The sequence below is a fragment of the Hippoglossus stenolepis genome, chromosome 3 (assembly GCF_022539355.2).
Source record: "Hippoglossus stenolepis isolate QCI-W04-F060 chromosome 3, HSTE1.2, whole genome shotgun sequence".
NCBI classification, from domain to species: Eukaryota; Metazoa; Chordata; class Actinopteri; order Pleuronectiformes; family Pleuronectidae; genus Hippoglossus; species Hippoglossus stenolepis.
The window spans coordinates 3801444-3827611 of NC_061485.1; the positions used below are offsets into that span (position 1 = coordinate 3801444).

Below are 26168 nucleotides of genomic sequence, written 5' to 3' on the forward strand. Positions count from 1 at the left end.
GTTTTTGTTTACAATATCTGGAAATGATAAAAAAAAAGAGAAATATGTGAAATCTGAGAAAAAGAGAAATGCTCTGCGGCGGAAATGTTTGTGCAACTTTATGTTTCGATGAACTAACCTCAGTTCTGGATCTGCTCCAAAACGATGTGGAAATCCGTCCAATAGCTTATGTGTAATCTTGCTCACAAATAAACAAATACACTAAAAGGCCGACTCCATAATGTAGCTTGACATTTTTATTTCCTGTACATGTTTAAATACACAAACATACAGCGAGTATCAGTTGTGTAACAGCCAGCAGCATCTGTACAGGCTTTAAAGTAACGATAACAAACAGCAGTAATGTAATTCAGTGCCAAAATAACCATGTTCATCTTAACGATGCGGCAGGTTATCATTATAGTTTTATTGTTATTGTCCTGTAGCTGTTCTCAGTGAAAGTGCTGCTGCAGCCTCGTGTTTGTAGACGTAGATTAAATCTTGTATTAAAAGGCTCTGAAGGTTTAAGAGTTTATTATGTTGTCAAAAGGTATTTTATTACAAAGTAAACGTGATTGAATGACAAGAGTGCACGTGTAAATAAAGTATCCTGCCAAAAAGAGAAAGGAAGATCTAGAGTAGATAATATTAAAATGTTATCTTTGTTTCAATCATAATAAACAAGATAACGTGTTATTACTGCACATCTGAATAAAAGTAAACATTATTTTCCGGTTCTTGAACAAATCAACACAAACACTGAATATAATAATTGTGTTTTACTGCAATTTAAAAGTTTTTATCTCCGGCTTTAGAATTTGAGTTTATTCACTAGAGTTTATTTTGTTATATCAGTGTGTGAGTGTGTGTGTGTGTGTGTGTGAGTGTGTGTGTGTGACAATCATCCAAACAAATAATTCAATATCCAAACAATAAAAACTCGGCTCATTTTCTGAAGACAAATTTTTTATTAAGAAATAAAAAAAAGTTTTACACCTTTGCAAAACCTGTTCAAACACATTTTTTTTTTCTAGCTCACAGGTCGGCCATAGAAATAAAAAATAAAACCTTTCAAATTCTTTTAAAAATGTTTTATCCTTCACCAAGGATTAAAAACACATTTTCCCCATGTACATTCTCAAAAAGGAAGGGCTGGTATTCGGTATAATGCAGGAAAGACTGAGGCGTCGTCATTGGAGACCACGCTCAGAATGAGGATGGGGGATGAGCAGGACTCCATTTCCCAGAGGCCTTAGCGCTGAGATTGCCATCGTTCAAGCAAGTAAAAAGGAGAAAACTTGATTCAGATATTGTTTTCTTCAAATTTTCAAACCAAAGAACAAAGAGGATCTTTGCATTAAGGATGATTTTTTTTTTTTTTTCCATCTTTCCAATAAAGAGCAACTTTAGTGATTAAAAACAGATGTGTCAGCACAAAGCGCACATCTGTATGATTACATGTCACAGGAACAAACAACCCGACTCCAGCCTCTGCTGATGAGTTGAAAAGCTGAAATCCAGCTGTTGGCTGTTCTCGTGTCGGTGAACGTAGAGTTAAAGTTTCCTGATAAAGTTTTCCGGTGGAGGGGGGGGTCGGATTCAGATAGAAACGTCTGAATGAGCTGAATGTAGAACTTGCATAAAAAGAAAAAGACCACATTTGATAAAGTGTAATCTGTGTTTTATTGGATTCGCTGCTTTTGCTTTTCCAAAAGCAGCCAAATTTATTCCTCCACGGTTCCATCACAAGCAGATTGGAAACGAGAGCCTTATAAGGACGTGTTTGGATTCTGCAGACGTCCGATGGGTCACAGATTATGGAGTCGTGAACTTTGGTGCTGACATGTTTTTGGAAAGCTGCCTGATGTTTAGCAACAAAGCAGTAATGAGATTCAAGTGATGAGTATTAGAGCCATAAGGGAAAAATACCAGACTACTCAAGAATAAAGTTGTAAATTTACAAGAAAGAAACTGTAATGTCGAAAGGAAAAACGGAATAAGTTTACGACTTGTGCAGGAAATAGAAGTGAGCATGAATTTCCTTCAATGCTTATTTCCTTGTATAGTTTTGTTGCTTTATTCGTGCAATGATTTTGCTTTTTTCTCGTTAAACTAGGACTTTGTTCTTGTAAATTTACAACTTTTTTCACTTGATATTTTTACAGTTTGTCAAATTATGACTTTTTTCTTGAAATGCAACTTTTTCTCAATAAATTAGACTTTTAGCATAAATTTACAATTTAACCATATCACTTTTTTTCATTAAACAACGACTATATTCTCATAATTTAAATAGCTTTTAATGTAATGACTTAAATGTGTGTTATATTACAACTTTATTCTTAATTCTACTCGTAATTACTAATTTCTCACTAAATTACGACTTTTTTCTTTTAAATTTACAACTTTTTATTCCGATATCATGACTTTGTCGATATCCCAGATATTTTTCCTTCGAGTGCCTCTAATACTCTAGAACTGAGATAAGTAGGCGGATGGAAAGACGGTGGTCTTAGTGGCAGTGTCGTACCCCTCAAACTCTCCACTTGACTCTCAGTGCATTTCAAACCACGTGGTCTTTGATGGAATAGTGGTTTAGTTTAGTTTCACACTGCAGAGCATTTTTGTTTGGATTTAAAATGGACCCCGAAGATTAAAAAAAAATATTTTCACAGGCTTTTAATCTTACGTCAAAGGTAAGTACCACCTTTAGAAAAAAAAATAAAAAATAAAACAGCAAGAAAAATAAAAGTTTTCTACAAAGTATTGCACATCACAAATTGTAGCTTTTTCTGTTGGTTTGTTTTTGATTGATAGTTCTACAAGTTAGTCCGATGACAGAGGTTCAGATACACTATATTTGGAATAAAAAAGGCAAAACGTGACAGACACACAATCAAAAAGTAAAATAAAACAAGAAACTGCTCGATTCAACAAAAAAAACCAAACAAAAAATCAATAAAAAGTCATAAGTAATTATTTTCTTAACCTAAAAAATAAATCTTCAGAAACTTTTACATTCACCCGCAGGTGACGTTCACATTTCAACATTCGGCGGTAAAAACTTGTGCATCGCTAATGCTTCAATTCTCTTGCAAATTCATTAACTCTGAGAAAATAAGTCAGTTAGCTTAGGTTCATTGGTTTTACGTAGGCTAACTGATGGGAAGTGTAAAAAGGCAGAGGGACATGTACAAACTGTAAATATACACAGACAGGCTGAAGAAACCAATACATGGCTGCATGAATCACTACTTCTGGTTCATGGTTTCACCAAAGAGAAGAAGGGTCTTAGCACTGGGGGGGGGGGAAGTTTTTTTTCGTTTTCAGCTGCAGGATGAGAAAAGCTTAAACTAATTTGTGGGTCCGTTATTTAAAGTCTCCAACTTTTTGAGATGCATGAAAGTATCTCAGTAAAACCAAAAGGTAATTCCTTGGTCAATGTTTTGCATGAATTATTTAAAAGGTTCATAAAGTTCAAAGTTTTTGCAGGAAGGAGCTGACAGATCTTTAACTTCCGCTACGTTTCAGCAAATATCTTAAACCTGCAGGTGGGTGCTGAGGTGGTGACGGGGGAAATGGGAGCGATGGGAAATATTTGCAGCTGAAACAAATTTGCCAAATTTGGAGGCTGTGCATCGTGGAAAGGCTCTGGAGAGGGACGCTTTCACAAATCACACAATCTGTGCTAAGACCCTTCAGGGGAACGGAGAACCAGGTCTGTACAAAAGAATAAAAGCTGTGAATGTGTATTAAAACGGGAGGTCTGCAGTGGGAGCTCCGCCGTACAAACAACTCATATAGGAAAAAAGTTTGTCACTGTATGAAAATAGATGTGTGCTGCGGATTTGGTCTCACAAATCCCTTTTAATGATATGAACTACTTCAGTCTATATGAAGAAATTGAATAAACTATTTTTTTTTTTTTACTAACACTAGATAGATTAAACATGAAAACAGGCCCTGGTCGTACAATCACGTCTGATGTTTGATTCCTGCAATGTGAAAGCGGATGGTGACGTGGTTTAAGGGAGAGCGGATGAAGTTGAGGTGTGTCGACAGTATTCAGATATTTGTACGTCAGTGAGAACCCTGAATAAAAAGATGGCAGTGTTTTTCTTCTTCTTCTTTTTGGCCTCATCACTCGATATGACGTCCAAATTATACAAGTAAGGTGCAATTAAAAACTCACTTTGATTCACTCCCACTGTATTTTTGCCTTTGACTCTGGATAAAATAGGCAGTTAAGGTGTGATTTCTTTTTTCTTTTTCTCCGTTCTGACTCAACGGCCTTTCGATCTCGATGAAAACATTATTTTCTACTGCTACCGTTAAATTTCAGCTCTTCGTCTCCCACAGTTTGACGTCTAATATATATATATATAATATTTTTTTTGGGATGCTGGGATAATAAAAGCACGACAGAAAAAGGTCCTGAGTGGATGGTCGCTGGTCACACAAACACATTGGAAACCCCTTGTTACACAGACATATTTAAAATGAAAGCGACAGTTGTTCCTGTCGCACTTCGTCTAGTTTGAGTTGTCAATGGTTCACATTGTCGATATTATGGCCCCTTTGCTATTGTGAAGAATGTAATGTAGTTTTATTTTTGTCTTTGTTTAAATAAAGATGTTTTAAAAAAAAATAATAATAATAATAAAATCAGCCAGGACAGAAGCAGACACTGTTCGTGTGTCACAGGGCACGTTTCTCTCTCTGGGTCCAGTGACTGACGGAGTTTGGACGGAGCAGGTTTCAAATGGAATCAACTGCTCAGATTAATTTAGTTTGTCATGCATAAAAAAAAAATGCATCGATATTCACCCAATTTCGTCCAAATAGTAAAAAGTACTGTTCACGATTTAATTTATTTTGACCTCAGATTGCTTTTTGAACAGTCTGGGCTCCCGGTTTGAATCCCGAGCCCAAACGCGGCCAAACTCCGTCGGCCAGCGGCTCCGATTCGTCAGCTGCCTCCTCTCTCGGTGTCTGGACAGGAGTTTGGCACTCGGACGAGTCGGCAGGCTGACACTGGCTGATCTGCTGGGACGTGTCACCCGACCAATGGTTCAACGCCGCAAGTCGCAGCGTCGGTGACATGTTGGTTTTAAACCACTGGCTCCAGTGCCCCTGCGTGTCTGGCTGAGTTCATCCAACTTAAATACTGTCACCTTGTATTTACAGAAGAGGAAAAGCTATATAAACCCCCCAACAACTACAAACTTACAGATGGAGCCATTGTAGAAGTCCCATTTTTTTTTGTTGTGTACATTAAACTGCTTGTTAATTTATCCCCACGCGAGAAAAAATCTGGTAAAAATCAGTTTACGTCGTCTTAAAACTTCACCACGAGGAATGTGCTACAATGGCTGCCACTGTAAGTGTATGATTTGTATAATAGCTTAGCATTTTCACCAGATGAAAGAAGTATTCCTTCTTCTATGTAAAACTACAGCAATAATCATCAATAGTGAATACCAATAACATTATAGTCTTAATAATAAAAAATAAAAAAAGAATCTCTAAACATTGACAGAGGAAAAAACTAATAATAATGTCACTTCCTCTGTAGAAAACAAAGTAAATCCAATCCAAACTCGTAAGCCAAGAGTGCCTAGTGCAGTCACTATGTACTGTAAACTGGTCTAGGACAGAGAAAGATAGATAGAGAGATAGATATAGATAGACTGATTAGCTACTACTGTACAGTACGCCACAGACAACACACTCAAGGGTTCAACCTCCACACTTCAAATCCTTTCAGATACGTCCCTCTTTGTGCAGGAGCGGGTTCTCCCCCATGCAGCGCAGTCTCAGTGCTCGTTTCTCTTGGACCCATCGTTTACGGCTATGGAAGATGGGGGACTTTGTGCTAAGGTGCGTTTAAGAACTAGGGTCCTGCTTTGATAAGGGGCGTCGGCTATGGCAGTGTCAATTCTATATTATTTTTTATTAGCTGCACCAGGCAATTTTATTAACGTCGCAATGCCCCAAAGGAACAAGAGCTTTTGGGCAAGTTGGTCGGTACCAATCCAGCTGGTCTGCGATTACACGACAAGAAGGAGGCGGCGTAAGAGAAGAGTTTGACTTTGGTGGCGACAGCTTTGGATTTCTGCTCTTTAGTTTAGATTCGTCATGTCTTGCTGATGCCAGACTTTAATTTGAAACAACAACAATTTGGAGGATTTTGACATTTACGTAAGTTTGGTCGTGGTTCTGATTGGTAAAACTTTGCCTTTCGCAGACGAACAAAGTTTCAACTTCTACAATTTATACACAAATACGTCCAATAGATTAAAAAAAAAAACATGACTTTAGTTGTACCTGCAGTGGCTCGACCTCCTGCCTGTTCAAAAAGCCGAAAGCTGAACCCAATGGCACATTTGCTCAGTCAGAAAAATCCGTATTTGTTAATCTATGATAAGTGTAGATAACATTTTTCATATAGTGGCTACAAAAGCCCGTTTTGATTCAAAGACTCGATAACCACCTTCTTCCTTCTGTTAGAACAATGGCTTATTTTCTGCAAAACTAGCTGTTGGACCAAATAGAAATCCACCAGCGTATCACTGCGCCTTTAAATAAGACAACTGTGGGACGATTTGTGGTCACATGAATATTTAAAATAAAATACAAAAAAAAACAAAAACAAAAAAAAACAGCGTCTGAGTATTTCAGAAATAGATTTGAAATGTGATCGCTACCCTCTCATTAAAACCACCAACAGCAAACTACTTCCGATGTACTCCTAAAAGATTTGAAACTGGAACTTTTTTTTTCTCCTAAAAACCCTTATCAGTCCACCAGACAGACAGATAGACAGATAGACAGAGAAGCTAGCTAGCTTTAGAAGCATTTCAGAGGACAGGAGAGGAGAGCGATCTCATGGAGAGCCTCCACCTCATTCCTTTACATCATCGTTTCTACGATGGTGTGGGTGGGGGCCTTCAGGAGGCCCTTGTTCCCATTGGGATCCAGTGGGTAGGTGAGGTCCTTGGGGCCGCGGTGGTCTGCGGGACGGGAGCTGGCGCCGCCACGAACCGGGGCAGCAACCGCCTTGATCCTCTGCGGGAGGGAAGGAGAGAGGACGGAGGGGTGGGAAGGAGAAGGGAAAGAGAAAAGAAGTGGTAAGGGACAAAAGTATTAATGGAGACATTGAAGGAAACGAATGAGCAATAGTCCAGAGAGCATGGGACAGAGAACATGACAAAGAACGAGATGTGTTTTTAAAAACAAGCAGATATGAGCAAAATAATGTTTAAATGGTTCTTGAATTACAAATCTTAAGTAAATATTTCTGTGGATCCTCCTAACAGTCACTACAAGAATTCTTTTGAGGATTAATTTTATGCAATTTTAATTGCGATTATGGTCACGCCTCTTGAGCGGTATTTAATGCCCAGTTCAAAGTAAGATTCACTAAGCTGATTAAGACGTGTGGTGATATTCGGTTGTGGTCGGTCACGTTGGTTGGGCAGACGCACACGCCTGTAATCGGAGAAACACAAACTCGGTGCAGCTTCGAGTTCAGCTCGGGGTCAGATAGTTTTCTCTCGTGGCTCAGACGGGTTGAAAATGCAGCCAAAGCCGCTCTACGACAAAAGGCTCAGAAGGAATGGAAGAAAACTAAAGTAATCCTCAAGAAACTCTGTGCATGACCCTTCAGGCGCCGTACAAATCAGCGAGGGAGCGACAACACAAGCACCCACCTCAATGAGCGGCCCATCAGATTGAATGATCTTGATGACAACCACCATGGGGATGCAGATCATAGAAGCCAGGGCCAGGGTCCAACCGAGTCCAATGGCCCCGTCAGGATACTCGTAGACCTTGTTATACGTCAATGGCTTGTATTTGACCAAGGAAAAAATAAAGCAGCCCTGAGGAGGAAAAGGAACAAACGTTTGAATCAAGGTTCCTCTTCATCAAAAAGCAAAAAAAGTTAATTTACAGCAGATATACTTGTCATGTTTTTTGGTAAATTTAACTTCAAGTGAGCACAAGTTCAAATTGGTGATTTGTCTCTTTAAGACAAGTGTGAAGAGGAATGAAGAAAAGATTGTGATGACACTAGAACAAGTTTCAGGAAGCGGAAAACGTCTTAGAATAAAAAAGAGGAAGAGGTCGGACTCTAGCCATGTGAAACGCAAAAGAAAAGCTCTTACCGCACACAGTGTAGGAGTGATGAAAGACCAGCTCCACTTCATCCATGGATTTGGTCTGTAGCCAATCATGTCCTCAACCGCATCGTAGAAATTATCAACGCCTGCGGAGACAGGAAAAAAAACTAATTATCTTCTCCTGAGAAAAACTCGCTCAGCAACAGAATGTGCCAGGAAGTTTAATAGGAAAGGCAATATTATCTGTGAGGCACATTTTTATTTGAAAGTTCTGTAAAAACAGGACATGGAACTTTTATTCTCCCAAACTGGCTTTGATTTACCGTAGATTCGTAGATTAAGTAGATTCTCTTTGTGACAGTGCAAAAAAATATATAGTATCGCGATATATACAATTTTCGATTTTATTCTTTTCGAAAATAAAGTTGCTTGATCTGCTTCCTCTTGATTTAGTCGAGGCAAGAAGATGATACCACTTTGGTCCAGCAGATGGCAGTATACATTGACGTCTTACGTAATGACATTTCAGAAAAAACTAAGCGGACGTGTGAAAGCAGAAAATACTCGATGATACAACCTTGAGGTCTTAAATCCAAAGTTTGGAGGAAGAGGTTACGTTTTTTTATTGTTTTCTAATGGCACTAGCTCAATGAGCAAGAACAACGATAACAACTATAAATAAAACAGTTTTGTGATGTGCGTTGTTTTTGGAAATATAAATCATATTATATAAAGTGTTTGGTAGAGAATCTTCAGCTTTTTAACCACAGTCTAGTGATTAAAAAGAAAAACTTATATCAAATTGTGATACTACTTGACAACCAAGTATCGTGATAGTATCGAATCAGGAGAAAGGTTCTTCGTCCTCTCGAGTGCACGTGAGCATTACATTCAGTACAGACACAAGATAATACCTCAGGAGCATCAGGCCCCTTTGCACTACAGGAAATACAAAAATAAAAGATATTAAAGAGGGATGTTACTCACCATATACCCAGGCAACAGCAATACATTCAAAGAATGCCACCCACAGAAGGCACACACCGCTCGCTGCATAGTAATCAAACAGCTGGAAAACATACATGCCACCCTGCACAGAGACAAAACACACAGAAAGACGGCTTTAAAATACTGTTCAGAAAATGTCCCGTTTTATAAAATCACACTAAAAACAACTGTGTAGGATCTATATGCTTAGATCTTCTGTTACATAGAGGTTAACTGCAGGAGGAAGGTTTGGCACTAAGCTACAGAAACACACACACAATTGTTTAAGTATCATGTGAGTATTAAAATATGTGGTGTAGAGACAGAGATATAAAAGAGACAGAGATATAAAGAGACACAGATATAAAGAGACACAGATATAAAGAGAGACAGATATAAAGAGACAGAGATATAAAGAGACACAGATATAAAGAGACACAGATATAAAGAGAGACAGATATAAAGAGACAGAGATATAAAGAGACACAGATATAAAGAGACACAGATATAAAGAGACAGAGAAACAAAGAGATATATTTAGACAGAACATGACCGGCAGACATGTCGGCACGTGAGAAGACAACTGCCTCTGAGTGTGTGTGCATGAACATGCCTCTGTGTGCTCACGTGTGTGTGTGTATGTGTATATATGTCCGGGGTGATAACTGTTTTAACAGTCATGGGAATCCTAAACTTAAACCAGGCCACCGCAGCCATAAAAAGATGTTGTCATGGGAACGACAGAGAGGGAGAGGGAGGGAGGGAGGGAGGGAGGCGGGGCAGAAAATAGAATGACAGTGAGAAGGTTATACGTTGTGTGAGAAGAGAAATGAAGGCTGGGAGGGTGGTGGCGGTTTGGGAGGTCGGAGGAGGAGGAGGGAGTGACGATATATATTCTGGTCGTCAAGGAGACAGAGGATGAAAGGTGCATGTGAGATGAGGTTCGGAGACACGAGCTGCACAATGAATTAACATGGATTCAAAAAGGTCTCATTTGCTTTTTCCCCCCCCCCCCATCATAAATTATTTGAGTGTTTCCGGTCTTAATGTTGGTATTCGCTGGGACGAGCCGGTAGCACAGGGGCTGATGGATATTTCCCGTTTCTATTCTAGGAGAGACATTTAAAAGAGGAACCGACAACAGTAACAGTAACTATGTCCAAACAAAGACTCCCAGCTCGTCTTCACACTGAGTCTCTTTGTCTTAATGTTACAGCAGTTAAAGATTCATTCTGGTACGTCTCACACCAAACTCTTCAGACGTTCCAGTTGCTTCAAGTGGTGAATGTTTAAAACATGAATTGATGTTATATATAAAAGAAATCCAGAAAGAGATGAAGGGATATCTAAAGAACGTACAAGGCTAACCAGCCAACAGAGCGGAGCAGCAGAGAGATTCACACATTTCATTTTGTCTTGTGATGGGGATGAAAACCACAAATTTGTTGCCTCCTTTGTGTGTGAAATTGGAATTTGACAGTTGGCCAGTTGTTCATAGTCATAATTTATTCATAATTTTCAGATGAATACAAGGCACGCAGAGATGGAAAAATCCACTTTTTTTTTTTAATGCTCCAAGCGCAGTGCAGGTAATGTGACGGCTTGTTAGCTCAGACACTGTGGTTTCATGAAGCTCTGTCTGACACAGATCAAACTGGATCTTTAGTTCATGCAATTTTTATCGTTTTTTTTCTACTAAACACGAAACGCTAGAAAATCTATTTATCCTTGTTTTGGCTTTTAGCTCTTAGTGCATGTGGACGTCCCCAAAAAGATACAGAGTAAGGAAACGATCGGGGTGGTGAAGCTTTCCAATGTGGATGAACACAGACGTAATGTGTGTGACAATCTGTGTTGTTGTTGCAGAAGCTTTTTACATAAGACTGATATTGAAATAACTGTAACATCAAACTTAATCTGATTGATCAAATTTAGCCAAAAAACACAGATGGATTAAACAAAGTTGAAAACTTCAAGCGTCAATAGATCTTTCTTCTTGCAGACTTTGCTATGACTTCTTATATCATGAATATCTCCGGCGTAACAGATGAAACAGGGCATTACTGTGTAGCTGCTCGACAAAGCCACAGCAGATATCCACAATATCAAGTCCCTGAGAGAGAATGACGACCACACTTCATTTGAGAGGTCAGTGATGAAAAGAGTCTGCTGGTACAGAGCAGGTTTTGTCAGGATGGTGCATCACAATGATGCGTCTGTATTATTCAGGAGAGGATAAATGTCACAGACTTGCTTTGTGAGTCACAAAGAAGGAGAGAAAAGAAAACCCGTCAAGAAAAAGGTATGAGGAGTAAAACGAGTTCAGGGAGGAGACGAGGAGAAGAGCTCAGGACAGACGAGGAAGAGGAGTTCAGGCCGAAGAGGGGAGGTGGAACAGCATGGCAGGATGAGAAGGATGGGAACAAAGAATGATGGGAAAACCATCGGAAAACTGACAGAAATAGAAAGAGGAAGAGAGGAAGATTTGGAAAAGCTAAGTCAGGTCTAAAGAATCTATTAATACTGGCGATGGGAAGGGAAGTTCTCATGACTTGACAGTATAAATAGTTCCCTGTCATCTCCCCAGGGACGGACTCTAATAGCCGCCTGAACGCTGGTGGTTCTGGTGAACGGAGCTTTGGGCCAGAGCCGATAAATGAGGTCAGCAGCCACAATATGTACATACAGTGGCTACTGTAGTAGTAGTTGCATGGAGCCTTTCCAAACAGTAAAACTCACAGGTGACAGTATATACATCATTCACAACACTTCACCTTGGTAACCATGGTGAGTCCAAGCAGGTAGCTGATGCTGCAGATGATCGCGATGAAGATCTCTCTGTTGTAACCCTTCCTTAGGAAGGACGGATACAGATCCACCAGTGATGTGATCTGCCCTTCCACCTCCACAAACTGCAGGGACACATAGGTGTTGTCAGATCGATGTTACATGTTCATTTCTTTGTTTGTTTGTTAAACTTAAATATTTTTCTACCGTCGTCATGTTGTGAGATTTACAAGTATTGTAATTTAACTTCTATTTCTGTTCGTTGGAGAAACTTACAGGTGAATTTAATTAAAGAAGCTTTAGTCACAGTCATTACTTCCACCAAAGGAGGTTATGTTTTCACCCTCGTCTATTGGTTCATTTGTTTTTGGTGCAGGATTACATGAAAACTACTGAATGGATTTACATGGAATTCATCACCAAACCATTCGATTTTAGCGTGGATCATGGAGTGTGAGCAATAAAATATGAAATATGACTCAACTGAGAGGCATTCTGGTTCATTCTGTGAGAGTCAACTGATCCCACATCACCCCTTTTCAGGAGGTGTGTGCATGTCGCTTTCAAACGCAGGCACGTGAGGGTCAGCGTGACACGTGTGTGAATTCTAACAATGTTTAGTGAGTGCAATTCATTCCAGATACGGACCTGGTGAATTTAAATATGATTTTATAAGACTTTGGCGAGTGCATTAGCTCGACTTAGTGCTGTAATAGTTTCGAATGAATTCTGTTTTTAATCCACGTTAAAGAATTAGTTTCGTCTCTGGGTGCATGTGCTTCCTCACACATATTCCTACGTCTACAAATGGCCAATAAGCCGTTAAGAGTCTTGCTAATGGGCGCCTCAACAGTTACAGCTTTGTATCACCACTTCTTTAACATTTACAACAGCTGGGACTTTTTCGGCTAACCTGACTGTCGAGGCCAAGCAGCAGCAGCATAACGAAGAAGAGCACTGCCCAGACTGTAGGGAAAGGCATCATGGTTACAGCCTTGGGGTAGGCGATGAACGCCAGGCCAGGACCTGCAGAGGGGAGGGGAGGGGAGGGGGGCGGGGGTGAGAGCAGAGAGAGGGGCATGGGGGGGAGGCGACATTAGTATCATATGATGAGCTCATCTGATCTGCATCCATGTCGGAAGAAAAGCCCCAAACACATGGCGACGCAGAACCAGATATGAATGCACATGATGGCAAACCGACAAACTACAAATAGATGTTTATGTGTCTTTATGTAGGTGTGATTGTGTGTGTGTGTGTGTTGTGTATTAACATCAAACTAGGTGTCGTTAATTCAAGTGTATCTGATCTGACTCATCTTTACTTACCTCTTACCTCCTCGGAAACAAGCTACTTATGACATTACTGAAGTTTTGTATTAACACGACTTCATTTCACATTAAACAACAAAAACATGGAACGTTATAATAAAAGGAGAACAGATCAATAACAGGAATACAACAACAATAACAAACATGTCGAATATCATCTGTAATGTCCTTTTTTGTGAGTATAGTTAAGTCATGAGAAATTCGTAAAGCAACCTACATATTACCTAAATATATACATGTGTGTTGTTAAGTTACCAAAAGAAATATAAAAACAAAACAAAACAAAAAAAAGAGCGGAAACCTCTGGAAACAAATCAGCAATTACGTGAAAAATTTAACCTGATGAAGAAACGCATGAGTCACTTCTCCAGGCGGCTGAGAGCCTTTAACACGGAGACGATCATCTGCCTAGAGAAGGTGATTCAAGTGCTTCTTTCTTAGTTTCTCACTCTCATTAGTGTGTAAGTATGTCAACACTTACGTCACTCAAGTCATTTTACATTCCTGGCTGAATAAAGCATGTTCCTCTCTTTGATGAATGCAAAATGACTGATACAAAACAGCAGCAAATGCAGTCTGTGATGTGGGAATAAAGAGCAAAACCTTTTTTTGCTTTTCGAGGGTCTAATTTGATGTTCAACCAAGAAGTCAAGAAACAAGGAAGAAGCCGGAACAGCAAAACAGAATTGCAGCTGATAGCAAGATATGCAAATGTGTTCCGTTTTTTTTTTGTCGTGAGTATGACAGGGCATCCAACCAAACACCGCGATGACTCCGGAAAAAAGTACTTCCAACCTCCAACTGCACAAGCAGAACGTTAATCAAACCAAGAGTATAACTCATGGAACAGGATCCACATCCGTTTTGATAATTCATTATTCCACTCTACTAAAAAGCTTCAGTATTCTAAAACTTTCTTCAGCTTTCTTTTCTTTTCAGTACATTCTGGAGTTAACAGAACGTATAGCATGGGTGCACAGCCACACTCTATCCTCCGTGTATTCAGTCAGCATATTCTCTCATGCAGATAACATGCACTCTTCTGTCAGATACATCAGAATCAAGCAGTCGCGGTTAAGGCTGACTTGCCTGTGATGTTCCTTTGATATATTGCTTACCTGTCAAAGCCTGATGGCCACTATGAACACTTATGGTAGTTCTGCAGTAGATTAATCAACCTGCTGGTCTTTGGCTCATGGATATATTTTCTCAATTACTGGATTCTATCCTGCCCATGAGCCAGGGATGTAAGACGCATCTGCTCCAACCCAAAATCAACCAAATAGCCCTCACAGTGTTGATATTGGACAATTCCAAAAACCCAACCAGACTGATTTGACCTTGGGACATTAGATGAAGCCTGGGTTTCTTAAAAGTACTTGAAGCTGAAACTATCTTCGTTCTGTCGTTAGCATGAATTGCAAGATCCAGGTTTTCAATTTTTGTCCAACCAGATGCTTAATGTCTTCAGCAAGTAATGGAGGAGTGTATCACAGAAAACAGAGTAAAAATAAGTTTCCAAGTAGTATCGGCTGTTATTTATAGCTTGTATGAGCGTGACTTGTATTTCTTAAGACTAAAGAAAGTCCCCTTTTCATCTGAAAAACAAGCATGAATAATTTCTCTTGTGTTTTTCCTTGGAAAACCGGGCAAAGTCCACAGTAAACAAAGTTGCACTGTTATTAGGCTTCAGCAATTCTGTACATTGTATATATACACTGTAGATCTATGGGAGAGATGATGGCACTAAGAACTTCTTTGAAGCTTTTCAACCACATCTCACTCTCCATGTTACAATCAATACAAAAAAATAGAGGCACTGAGGGACAGTCTCTTCTTCCTTTGGCAAAATGTTGTGTAGCTCATATTTCCCATGTGTCTTTGTGATTGAGCTATGGTACTTACTGGCTGTGGACCCTCAGACATTGCAAGCTTGGCAGAAACTACTACTAAACACCATTTGCCAATATGTCACTGAAATAGATAAGTTACAACAATGGTCATGGCAGTTTGTCACGTGTAGACAAGGAACATCTCGAAAAAACCAAAACTCTAGCACACTGGCACAAGAGGTACTGTTTTTTGCTAAGCCCTAGTCCATGAACCTTCCTCAACTTGATGCGGTGATACAGGTTTCCTCCCATTCTGCGTTTGTCAAGGAGTGTTTGATTGCGGAAACTTCCATATTCAGATGCCGTCATTTGTAATTAATCAGGGAATCCTTTTGATTCCAAATTACAATTGAATTTGGAATTAAACGTATTGGCTAATTCTCTTTTGGGTTTCGTTGCTGTTTTTCTTTATATTCACTGTTGTTTAATTTGTTAACCAGGAAGCAGCGCCCACCATCACTGCCGCCTTTACAGAACCCTCGTACCTGACTCTGCCACCTCAGCAATGTCCACCCCTTGCTCTTGTGCCATGAAGCCCAGGACGGAAAATATTGCGAAGCCAGACACAAAACTGGTACCACTGTTGAGGGCTCCCAGCAGCAAACAGTCCCTATGTCACACATATGTCATGAGGAGGATTTGTTAATGAACACACAAGGATCCCTCTCTCCCCTACAGCTAACCCCCTCACTGAAACTAGCACCTCACCTGTAGCAGTTGTATTTGTACTTGTTGTAGCTCCCCAAGGAAGTCATGGCGCCCAAACAGATGGCGTAGGAAAAGAAGATCTGGGTGCCAGCGTCAATCCACACCTGCAAAATGGGAAGAGAGAGCGGGGAGAGAAAGGCTGAGGCCACTTGATGAGGGGGAACACAGGAGCATGATCGATGTGTAGAGAAGCTCCGACGACCCAACTGAACAGATGCTAACTGTAGCTAATCAGTAGCCTATGCAAAATCGATAAACTGCTAATGTTTGGTTAGACTACTGCAGAGAAGAATGGCTCGCAGCCCACTGATGTCACGTAAGATGAGCAAGGGCACCAACCTCTGGGTCCTTCAGGCGAGCAAGGTCAGGGTACAGGTAGAACTTGATACCGGCTGAAGCACCTGGCAGTGTCACGCCACGAATCAACAGCACGATGAGCATGATAAACGGGAACGTGGCTGTGATGTAGACCACCTGAGGGAGATCACAGAAACAGCAAAGCAAGGTCACATTAAGAAAACACTCAACATCCTCTTGTTAGTATTCTGGAGGAGGCCTGTTTATACAGCTCGAGTGTCTGCTCTGCCTCTTCCAATGACAAGGATGTTAATTTGTTATTCGGCCCCTGAGATTACATCTTTGGTTTCATTACACAGAATTATGCCTGATAAATATTTGAAGTCTGGAAGTTATTTTTTTCCAATTATGACAGGAGCAGACCACTGGCTGCCAGTTGAATCAATAGCGGTGTATCAGTATCGGTTATACGGAAAGCAGTGACCACACTTGGCCTTGTAGGAGTCTTTATTACCAGAGTTACAGCATGTGGCTACCAGAAAGCATAAATCCGACCAGACCAATTAGACTGTTGAGGCTATAAAAAGAGTCTGGGATTGATTGAGCTGCCTCTGGTCTCATGGCGAAATGTTGTTGTCGCTGTAGCAGCAACAAACCAAGGTCTTAAATGTCGTGCAAGCTATTCATCCTGCAATACTCCTACAAACTGTGATAATCAAATGAGCCAGTTTCTTTCTGAGTAAATGCTTCGAATTAACCAAAATAATTACTATGCCGATATCAAATTTGAGCTAATCACAGATAAAATCTTCATGTTTGGGCGATTCCTGTACAAAAACAAACATTTATGGGTTTTTGATCAAGCCAAAGTGTTTTATGTTGACGTGTTGAGTAATAGCTGACATTTAATCATATGTTTGGAACTCTAAAACATAAATACAAACAGTTAAGTGTTGTCAGACATTACCAAGAATACTTGCTATTTTTCCGGTAAGCTAAGCTTCAATTGTGGCATTATCTCCTGTGGTAAGCCAACTAAGGACCTAGACCCTCTGATGTTTCAACAACAAGTACTTTTTATTGTGAAATGAGGGTTTTTTTTATGTTCATGTTGACAAGATTCCTCTTTACTTGCAACTCAACTTCAAGTCCGTTTAGCCATTCTTCTTTACCTCAACTATATCACTAGCCTTACAGAGCTAACAAGTTGTGACAAAATGTTGTCTCTACTAATTTTAAACACGGACCCCAATCAGCATCGGGATAAGAGGAGTTCGATTTTGAACATGACAAAAGGTTTGTCATACGTTTATGGCAAACACAGAATGACACATACTTCCTTGTTCCATTTCTAAACATTTTCTGTTTCACAAGATTAATAAACTTCTTCATACTAAGTCCGGGAAATGGTCAGACAACATTGCATAGAATACATTTGCAACTCCCTCAGTCTTGAAAAAAAAAAAAGAAAAAAAAAGAAAAGCGCACTCGGCTCGAACAGAGCACGTTATTGTTCTCCTGGTCATGTGAGCGTCGCTCTATCAGTGTTTTCTGCATCAGTATGATATATTAACAGTGGATGAGTCAGTTCTCTGACTTTTTGAGTTCAGCAAGTTCAAGAGGAATCTTACAACACGACTGTTAATAAACGACAACAGTACATAGCACAGGACACGTTATGTATGTATCTACCTTGCCAGTAGACTTGACTCCCTTCCAGATGCAGAAGAAGCAGATGACCCAGACGAGCAGTAAACACAAAGCCAGGTCCCATTTAACAGGACCAATATCTTCTATACCATTGCTGATACCCAGCACGTTATGTCTGTGAAACAAAAAAGGGAAAGTTTTAGAAAGACAATATGATTTAGAACTTATGTAAATGATTACATTACTAATGTTTCAGCTACTTTCTGTGTCCTGGAGACAGACGAGTTGACTTTGGCAGGTTTCACCAACCACGCAAACCACTAAAGATTTGAAAATATTTAACATGTGTAGCTGTAGCATAGGGCTTTGGCATTTGCCTCCTATACAAAAGTGTTGAGGTTCTCTTATATCAGCCAATCAGGTTGGTTCCAACACATTCTTTAAGGTCGACCCTCTCTTTCTGATTTCAGAACATTAATCAAAAGGCAACTCTAAACCGGTCACGTGTGAAACGACATGAAGAGTACACGTGATTAAATGAGCATGTGTGCACACACTCTTATGTAACTTACTCCCAGAACTCAGTGACGGGGGAGGTGAAGTTGGTGATGTTGGAGGCCAGCCAAAGGGTTTTGTTCTTGCGGAAGGTGTCCTCAATGCAGCGATCGGTGTTCCAGGGCTGATTGCACTTGGCCCAGGGCAGCTCCGGCTGAAAACACTGAAATGGAAAAAGAACAATTCACATTAGTGATCACTCACTATGCTGCTGCTGCTGTTTTTTCTTACACATAGGTCACTTAAAAAAAGCTGTGGTTTTCCTCGAAATGTCTCTAATTTCTAACCTATACAAGTTTCAGTATAAATTAGCAGAACAGGTTATACAGATGGGGAATGGAAGCTATGATTTGGAGGGTTTGATTTAAAACTAATATTTTGGTCTAAACCACTGCACATAGATCTGACTGAATGTTAAGAAGCAAGCTACAAACTGTTCTTTTTCCAGCTAAGTTTAATTAACCTTTGCAGAAAACTACAATTTTTCCTTCAGTTTCACTTGGAACATGTTAAAACCAGTGGAACCTCATGCAATGCTCATTTGTGCAACTATTGTTACTTTTCTATTTCATGGTAGTTTTGATCCATCTCCTTTTCTTTTTTTAAACATGTTCCAGTTTACAGCTCACACTTATGTGCGTAACGATGACATGTGATTCTACCGCCAGCAGGATGAAGAACAGGTAAAACAATTTGGCCCGTTACACTTATTTATATTTAATAAGCGGTGACTTGACAGATTTTTATCTTGCATGCGTTGCCAGATTCCTGACGCGCCAACACACACACACACCTACACAAACATTAAGTCAACACAAAGCCCGATTCATCTTGGCACACAAAGGGCAACGTGCAAAACAGGAACACCTTCCCAAAGCATAATGATAGGGTTGTTCTCGCAGATCAAGGACAAATTCCTAATTTGTCATCACATTATCTACTGGATCTGTCACTCTTCCAGTTAATGATGGACTGCATCTGTTGATCATTTCCTCAGCCAGGAAATGTAGGAAGGTTTTTTTCCTTTTGGTGAGAGATTCACTGTCTTCGGCTGATCCTGATACTCAGGACAACAGAGATTCCAACCAGGCAGTATTTAGTCGGTCGAAAATACAAAGTCCAACTAACATAATGAATATTCATTGTCTCTAAAACACAAGTTGTGTATGAAAAGGAGTAAAAGAAAAAAGAAGGTGCCATCAGTCATTTCTCTCCAATCCTACCTGGAATAGGTAGTAGAGACCCCAGGCCAGGATGACGATGTAGTAGATATTCAGCAGGGAAACGATCACAATGGAGGCATAACCAATACCTGCAGAGAGAGGGGGGGGGAGAAAGGTCACGATACAGGAAGACGTCTGCTGACAAGGTGAAAAGGCAACAAAGGTCACAATGTGATTAAACTCAAGAAAACTGAGTCATTAATGTTGTGCTTGGAAAAAAAACAAAACAATGTGGACGTTCTTTAAAATAAGAAACTGGGGCTTTAACGTGACAGAACTTTGTCTTCGTGACCCCAGCGAATGACATTTTGAACTTCCTCAAAAAAGGGTTCACTTTTTTTTCTCTTCTTCTCTTTGTTAACTGTAAAGCCTGCGCTTGTTGCGTAAAGCGAGGAAGGTTTTCAGAGGCATGTGGTGAGCGGCCATAGAACAGGATGTGAGAGCAGTCGCTTCATAATGAAACAAGTGTCACATTTCATGAAACTAAAAAAACACACACACACACACACGTGATGTTCAGGGGGGTGAAAGTGATGCATGTACATGTGGAGTACATCCTGTTGTGAGAGCCGCAGAGACAGTCTGCTGTCGAGTTTATTTTTCTTTCTGCCGCCATAAAAAAAAAAGAGGTTTAATAAAATATAAACTCCGATGCACGAGATGAACCTGGGTCATTCAAAAAAGGTATAAAGAGAAAAGCTTTCTACAAACCAGCAGTCACATCCTGATGCAGTGCAGATGCACTTCAGTGATAAAAGTGTTACTTCCTGTTCTGACTGATTTCTCTTTTTCTGTTATGTTCAGGAAACACATTTGTGCACGTTGTTCACACTGGAGAAGCCCGTGTTTGAAATGTACTGTCATCGAGCTGAAAATCCAAATGTCTCTTCCTTTTTTTTAAAAAACAGCTCGGGTCACTGTGGCCCTTCGCCCTTAGCTTGTGTTACTTACGGGACAATTTCACATGTTGCTCAAAGCCGACAAAACAACAGGTTTTAGTTTTTTAACCTTCAGTGGTGTCAGTACTGGAGCTGGTGGTAAACACAGGATCAAGGCTGAGTGAGTGAGTGTGTGTGTGTTCCTACTACACAAGGGTATGGAGATAAGAAAATCCTCTAAAGTAACAACAGGTGTTGGAAGATTGGAACATGGATTAGGTTAAAGGTTAAGTAATGATCATGGCCACAAAAGGCTGTGTGTGTGTGTCAGTCAGCACAGACAGTCGACAGCTGCCATTCATCCAAATTAATGTCCTTCAACGTCATTGGCCATCTGTGTGTGTGTGTGTGTGGTGAACTGTATGCATTAATTCAAAAGTTCTTCAGCCTGATTCACCATCAGTGTGTACGTCTGTGTGTTTGTGTGAGTGAGTGTATAAATGAATGTGTGAACTACTTCACTGTCGCATCATGTCCTTTTAATCACTCAGCTAAAAGCTAATTAGCAGCTGCCGAGCATCTACATCTCTGACACACACACACACACACACAGTCACACCACACACACACACACACACACACACACACACACACACACACACACACACACACAGTCACTTGCTCGGATCACATGGCACAGTGCTGATCAAACAAACAGATGTGTTCTCCTCCATGATGTAATTTCTTGTGCTCATCTGCTGACCTCAGCTGACCTCGTTCAGTTCTGTTTACATTTGGGATCCATACTTTTAAACTCAAACCACCGTAATTTTTTTCACTTTACAGACTCGGGTGATTTCCAGATAAATCTTTTGGAAAGTTGAGTCTATTATTGAGGATTGAGACTGAAGAATATTCTTTTGTGTCAGTACGCTGCTATTGGGCTTTTTAAAAATGTCTAAATCCGCCTTTAGTGTCGTTGACCTCGTTTCCAATGGAAAACTAAGGTTAGGAGCAGATTGTAAATATGATAATCCTACAGCCATACAGTGGGCTACTGATTTACTCGCGCTTCCTTCAGCCCTCATCAGCATTCGTCCCTGTCTGTCTTTCAACTCCCCTCGCTGACCCGTCTTCCTCTGCTGGAATCCTTCACCTACATGCAACAATAAACCTTTAGTTGCTCATTCTATCTTGAGTCCTGTGTTTGCATGGTGTTAAACCACCCGGCCACCATGGAACCACCAGACTTTAAGCCCTTCTCTTCCAAGGCGTCATGAAAGGGAAGTCATGGAAAGTCTCTGGGCCTTCTCTAGAGTTCCCTGGTGTTTCAAGAACCACCATCAAGATGGTATAGATTGAGCAACAGCGGTATGAGAAGGGTCAACCACTAGTTCTTCTTTTGACAGTTTTACTGCTGAGATGAAAAACATCCTTCAGTCATGATGAGAAGCTGTCTTCTCTCCTTCTGGGTATTTGGAGTTCAGAAAACTAGCAGCTGATTCTGGGTAGAATCGTGGTGGCAGAGGATGTTTTGAAAGGTGACCTTGGACTCACTCTTTTCCCCCCCGATCGCCCCTGAATGACAAAGTTCGTCGAGCTTGCCCTCATTTGCCTTCCTTTCACCCACTCACATAAAAACAAGCCCTGAATCTCTTCTTACGCCCTGAGCTGTTCCCAGATCTGCGCCTCCAGCCTCTCGGGGAGAGAAACGTATGCAGCAGGGTTGTCCTCGTCTTTTTGCGGCCTCCAGAGAACAGGACGTTTTCTTGACACCTGCTGTCTCTAACCAAAAGGGGACGGTCACCTGTGGATGGGTCCTGGTGAGCTGCTGAACGCAATTTCATGCCACATTATGCTGGAATGAAACAGTCCCCGACCTTCCCTGCTTCGGTGGAATCCTCAGTCGATGAAAATTTCTAATCCTGTCAAGCCGCTTTACCTCCTCATAGACGCCAACATGTCAGCTGGAAACCTCCTGGTGCGAGTCACACACCGACCCCGGCTCCTCTTGCTTTGTGGTAATCAACGAGAGACAATCCCGTTTCACCTCACCGCCTCGCCCTCCTGTGTGAGGCTGAGACAACACAATCCCCTTCTCGACTGGGCCACTGGGGAAATTGTGAGTTGGAGCTCTTCCCCACCCACCCCCGCCCCCCCAATCACTTCCTGAACCCCAATATTTATCCTCGTTTCTACTGAGTATCATAATCTGGGAGAGATTTTACTTTCTCCACATCATAGACTTGCATCTCTGCCCACTTTTCTACAACGCTGGATATTCCCCCTGTTGCTGTGAACGTGTCTGATCGGGAGAATCTTCCTCTGTCTTTGTCAATCTGAAAGTGAAAGACTAGAGAATGTTCTAACCCAACTGTCCGGACATTTTCCAGAGTACATGTCTGACAACAACTTTGGTCCCTTTGATTATCTTGTCATGCATCTTTACTTTGAGCATGAATCTTCCAGGCTCTAGTTGTCGGATGTTCTCAGAGACTTCCTGGAATGGTTCGTCTCTGTTCACATGGATGATTCACTCATCCTGTCACAGTTTAACTCACATACGTAAAGAAAAAAAAAACATGTGGGCAACGGGTGCAAGGATCAGCCGAGTCGATTTCACTGTGAACTGCGTTGTAGAGCAAGGCAGCTGCTGATCCGTACTATTATATTCTACCTTTCTCTTCTACTTTGTATTAGCTCAGTCATTCAATATGTGTCGGTTGTGTTGTCCTTTAAGAAAACAGGATAATCACACAGGGCCTGACAATAAGATCTGTTTATGACTTTAGTATTTGGTCTGTATGGCAGGATTATCTTATCCTAAATGATCGGTATTGAATCACTGTTTGTGCTGTCTGCACAGAGGCAGTGGTGGTTTCTCAAAAACAAAATATACGATGATATAACAGTTTTTATTTCTTTAAGGCGGCTTAGAACAATTTGTGCAGCTACACTGATCTCATCAACACTGGCCATCTTTGTTTTTCCTCTTTGGTTTGGACTGGTTCCCTGTTTTAATCCCGCCCACACAGCTCTGATTGACTCAGTTGTTTTAAAAAAAAGCAAGAAACGAAACCATCTACTGTCGGCCGATCCTTATTCTTCTGTTTTTGTCTCAGTTCAGTTCAAACTCCTAATGCAAAACTACACATTCATAATTACCAGCCCATATTTACACAGTGGCATCAACAAAATAAATAAAGATACAGGAGAAGATCTCTCTCTCCTCTACCTCCTGAATTATTCTTTTCTTTAACCTCTCTTATTTATCATTCTCTTCTATGTTTCCTCCATTTTATCCTTCCTTCCTCAGTCTGTAACTATTCTCTCCCCCTTCTTTTCCGTCCCTCCTGCCTTTATTTTTCTCGTCTTCATCTATCCATCTCTATGCTCCTCAGATCTCTCTCTCTCTCTCTCTCTCTCTCTCTCTCTCCCTCCCTCTCCCTCTCTCTCCTCCCTCTCTCTCCCTCTCTTCTCTCTCTCTCCCTCTCTCCTCCTCTCTCCTCTCTCCTCTCTCTCTCTCCCCCTCTCTCTCTCCCTGTCTCTGATGTGTTGCAGCGATGTTGCCATAGCAACGCGTGATTTAGGACACTCTGTTCGCCATCTTGTGTTTGTGTGTGTGTGTGTGTGAGCTAGACGGCAGAGGGATAATGTATCGGAAAAAGGAGAAACAACGTCTGCATGTGTGAAAGTGAGAATAGCGGCATAAGTAAATAATTAAATCAAGATAATGAAATGACGACGGTCGCGACGATAAAATGACTGAACCGAATCTATAAACATGAGGATGGAGGCCTCGGCGTGTTGGTGTACCAGCGCAGGCCTGGTTGCCTGGTAACAGTTGCAGGGTAAAGTCTCAGCAGACTGCAGGCGAGCCTGGTGTGACTCAGCCGTATGTTGCACAGCCAATTCTCTGCGAAAATTATCAGAGGTCTGGAAAATTTAAAGCCTGCAGTTGGACGGGAAAAGGCCTCCGACACCGAGCTCTGTTTTGAATCAGTGAGATTGCTCAAGGGTGGGCAGTGGGTGGAGCTCGAGTCCGGACGCAGCAGACGACAATAGATTTAATCATTTGCTCCGTTTTCAATAAAGTGAGAACTGTAAACAATACGACCGGCATCATCTTTACATGTCATTTTAAAATGTGTACAAGGCCTGGATGGATCCAACTATGGTGATATTTTATGTTCCTTTATAATTTGACATGTTGCTTATTTGCACATCCTGTTACATTACATTACAGAGCAACATTTGTGTTTTTTTTAGCTCCATTTTGGGTCTCTACCAACTCCTGAGGGAAATACATCTCGAACCACTGGTTGTTAGCGGTGTGCCTGCTGTTTGTTGCCGTGAGCACAAACGGTACATTGTGTTCTTAGCGCTTTTTCTCTACTGCTGCCTGTAAACAACACGAGTGAGGATGAACCAAAACTGTACATTTGTGCCACGGTTAGTTAAACAGAAAGCTAAATAATTATAACCCCAAAAAATACTTACATTTCAACAACCACCCCAATAGCCACACCCTTTATTTTATGATTGAGATTGTTTTTAATTTCTGCCTCATCGGGGTTAATCTATTCCACACTGGTGCATTTGTGAGGGGCTACGTACCAGTAAAGATGGGGCAGAGCTTCCCCCAGCAGGTGATGCCACCCTCGGAGGTGAACTGACCCAAGGCGACCTCCAGGAAGAAGACGGGCAGACCTCCGCCAAACAGGAAAATGAAATAGGGGATGAGAAATGCACCTGGGTGGAGTGAAGGAGGGAGGACACGAGAGGGGGGAAAATAAAGGAGTTAATAATTAATGGAGCATGAATTCAAATCCAAACAATTCAACAGAGAATGTTTGATAAGCAAATGTAAATAGATCCATTATTTCTCAGGCCTCACCTCCACCATTCTTATAGCAGAGGTATGGGAAACGCCAGACGTTCCCTAAACCAACGAAGCCGCCTGCCACGGACAGAACAAAGTCCAGCTTGCTGGACCACTTCTCCCGTTGCGGGTGTTTGCCCTCTGCCTCGTCTTCAGGCCGGGTGCCAGGGCTCTTACCGGGCGATGGCTTCAGAGTGTCCTTATGGAAATCCTTCAGGCACTGAAGTTTCTCTTTCTGCGCCATTCTGTAGAAACAGGAGACAGAGAATCGTTCCAGTGAGACTAGTCTGCAAATAATCAACTAACAGCAACCACATCTACTGTTGCTATGGCGAGGGGACAAACTTAGAAACAACCCAACTTTCCAGCTCCAGATTTTGGCTGGTGGCAGAAGTTTCCCCGTCCAGGTTGAACAACAAAAATCTCCAGGAAGTCGAGCATTAAAATGTTCTGGAAGAATACAGGCACATCTACGTGGTTTTCGATAAATGCTCAAAATAAAGACCAGGAAGTACTGGGTCTTAGGAATAGAAAACTATTCAAACAACTTCATGTATGTTTACGGTGGTTATTAATGACCCCTCCTTAATAACTCATCCATTAGAAGGACGGCTGAATGAGTCAGGGTTTAACCTGAAAGCCTTGAGGGCATGAATTTGAGATACACAAGTTTTCACATGTGAGAGGTTCCTGTCCCAGGATGGACACAAGTGCAATAGATGCCATGTGTAATCCTTCAAAAATCAAGGTTTTCTGGTCTTGTATATTTGTGTACATGTAAAAAAGAAGAGTCTATTCTACGACTCCCTCCCTTCCTCATTAAAACTATAACGTACGACTCAGGGATCGGTCAGTGATCAGATGTCGCTCTCGGTC

General features: G+C 41.1%; 1 protein-coding gene across 1 annotated transcript in view; it reads right to left on the reverse strand.

Moving 5' to 3' along the window:
• Positions 1-1362: 1362 nt before the first annotated feature.
• Positions 1363-26168, reverse strand: part of LOC118105340 (sodium- and chloride-dependent taurine transporter) — a 33435-nt gene continuing 8629 nt past the window's right edge. The window contains exons 2-15 of the mRNA XM_035152999.2: positions 25308-25537; positions 25028-25162; positions 19533-19621; positions 18327-18472; positions 17797-17929; positions 16147-16281; positions 15808-15911; positions 15585-15709; positions 12790-12902; positions 11864-12001; positions 9090-9192; positions 8148-8248; positions 7692-7862; positions 1363-7047 (exon numbers count right to left, since the gene is read on the reverse strand). Coding sequence (XP_035008890.1) covers positions 6892-7047; positions 7692-7862; positions 8148-8248; positions 9090-9192; positions 11864-12001; positions 12790-12902; positions 15585-15709; positions 15808-15911; positions 16147-16281; positions 17797-17929; positions 18327-18472; positions 19533-19621; positions 25028-25162; positions 25308-25536 — 1878 coding nt within the window. The 5' untranslated portion in view covers position 25537 and the 3' untranslated portion in view covers positions 1363-6891. The remainder of the gene's footprint in view (positions 7048-7691; positions 7863-8147; positions 8249-9089; positions 9193-11863; positions 12002-12789; positions 12903-15584; positions 15710-15807; positions 15912-16146; positions 16282-17796; positions 17930-18326; positions 18473-19532; positions 19622-25027; positions 25163-25307; positions 25538-26168) is intronic.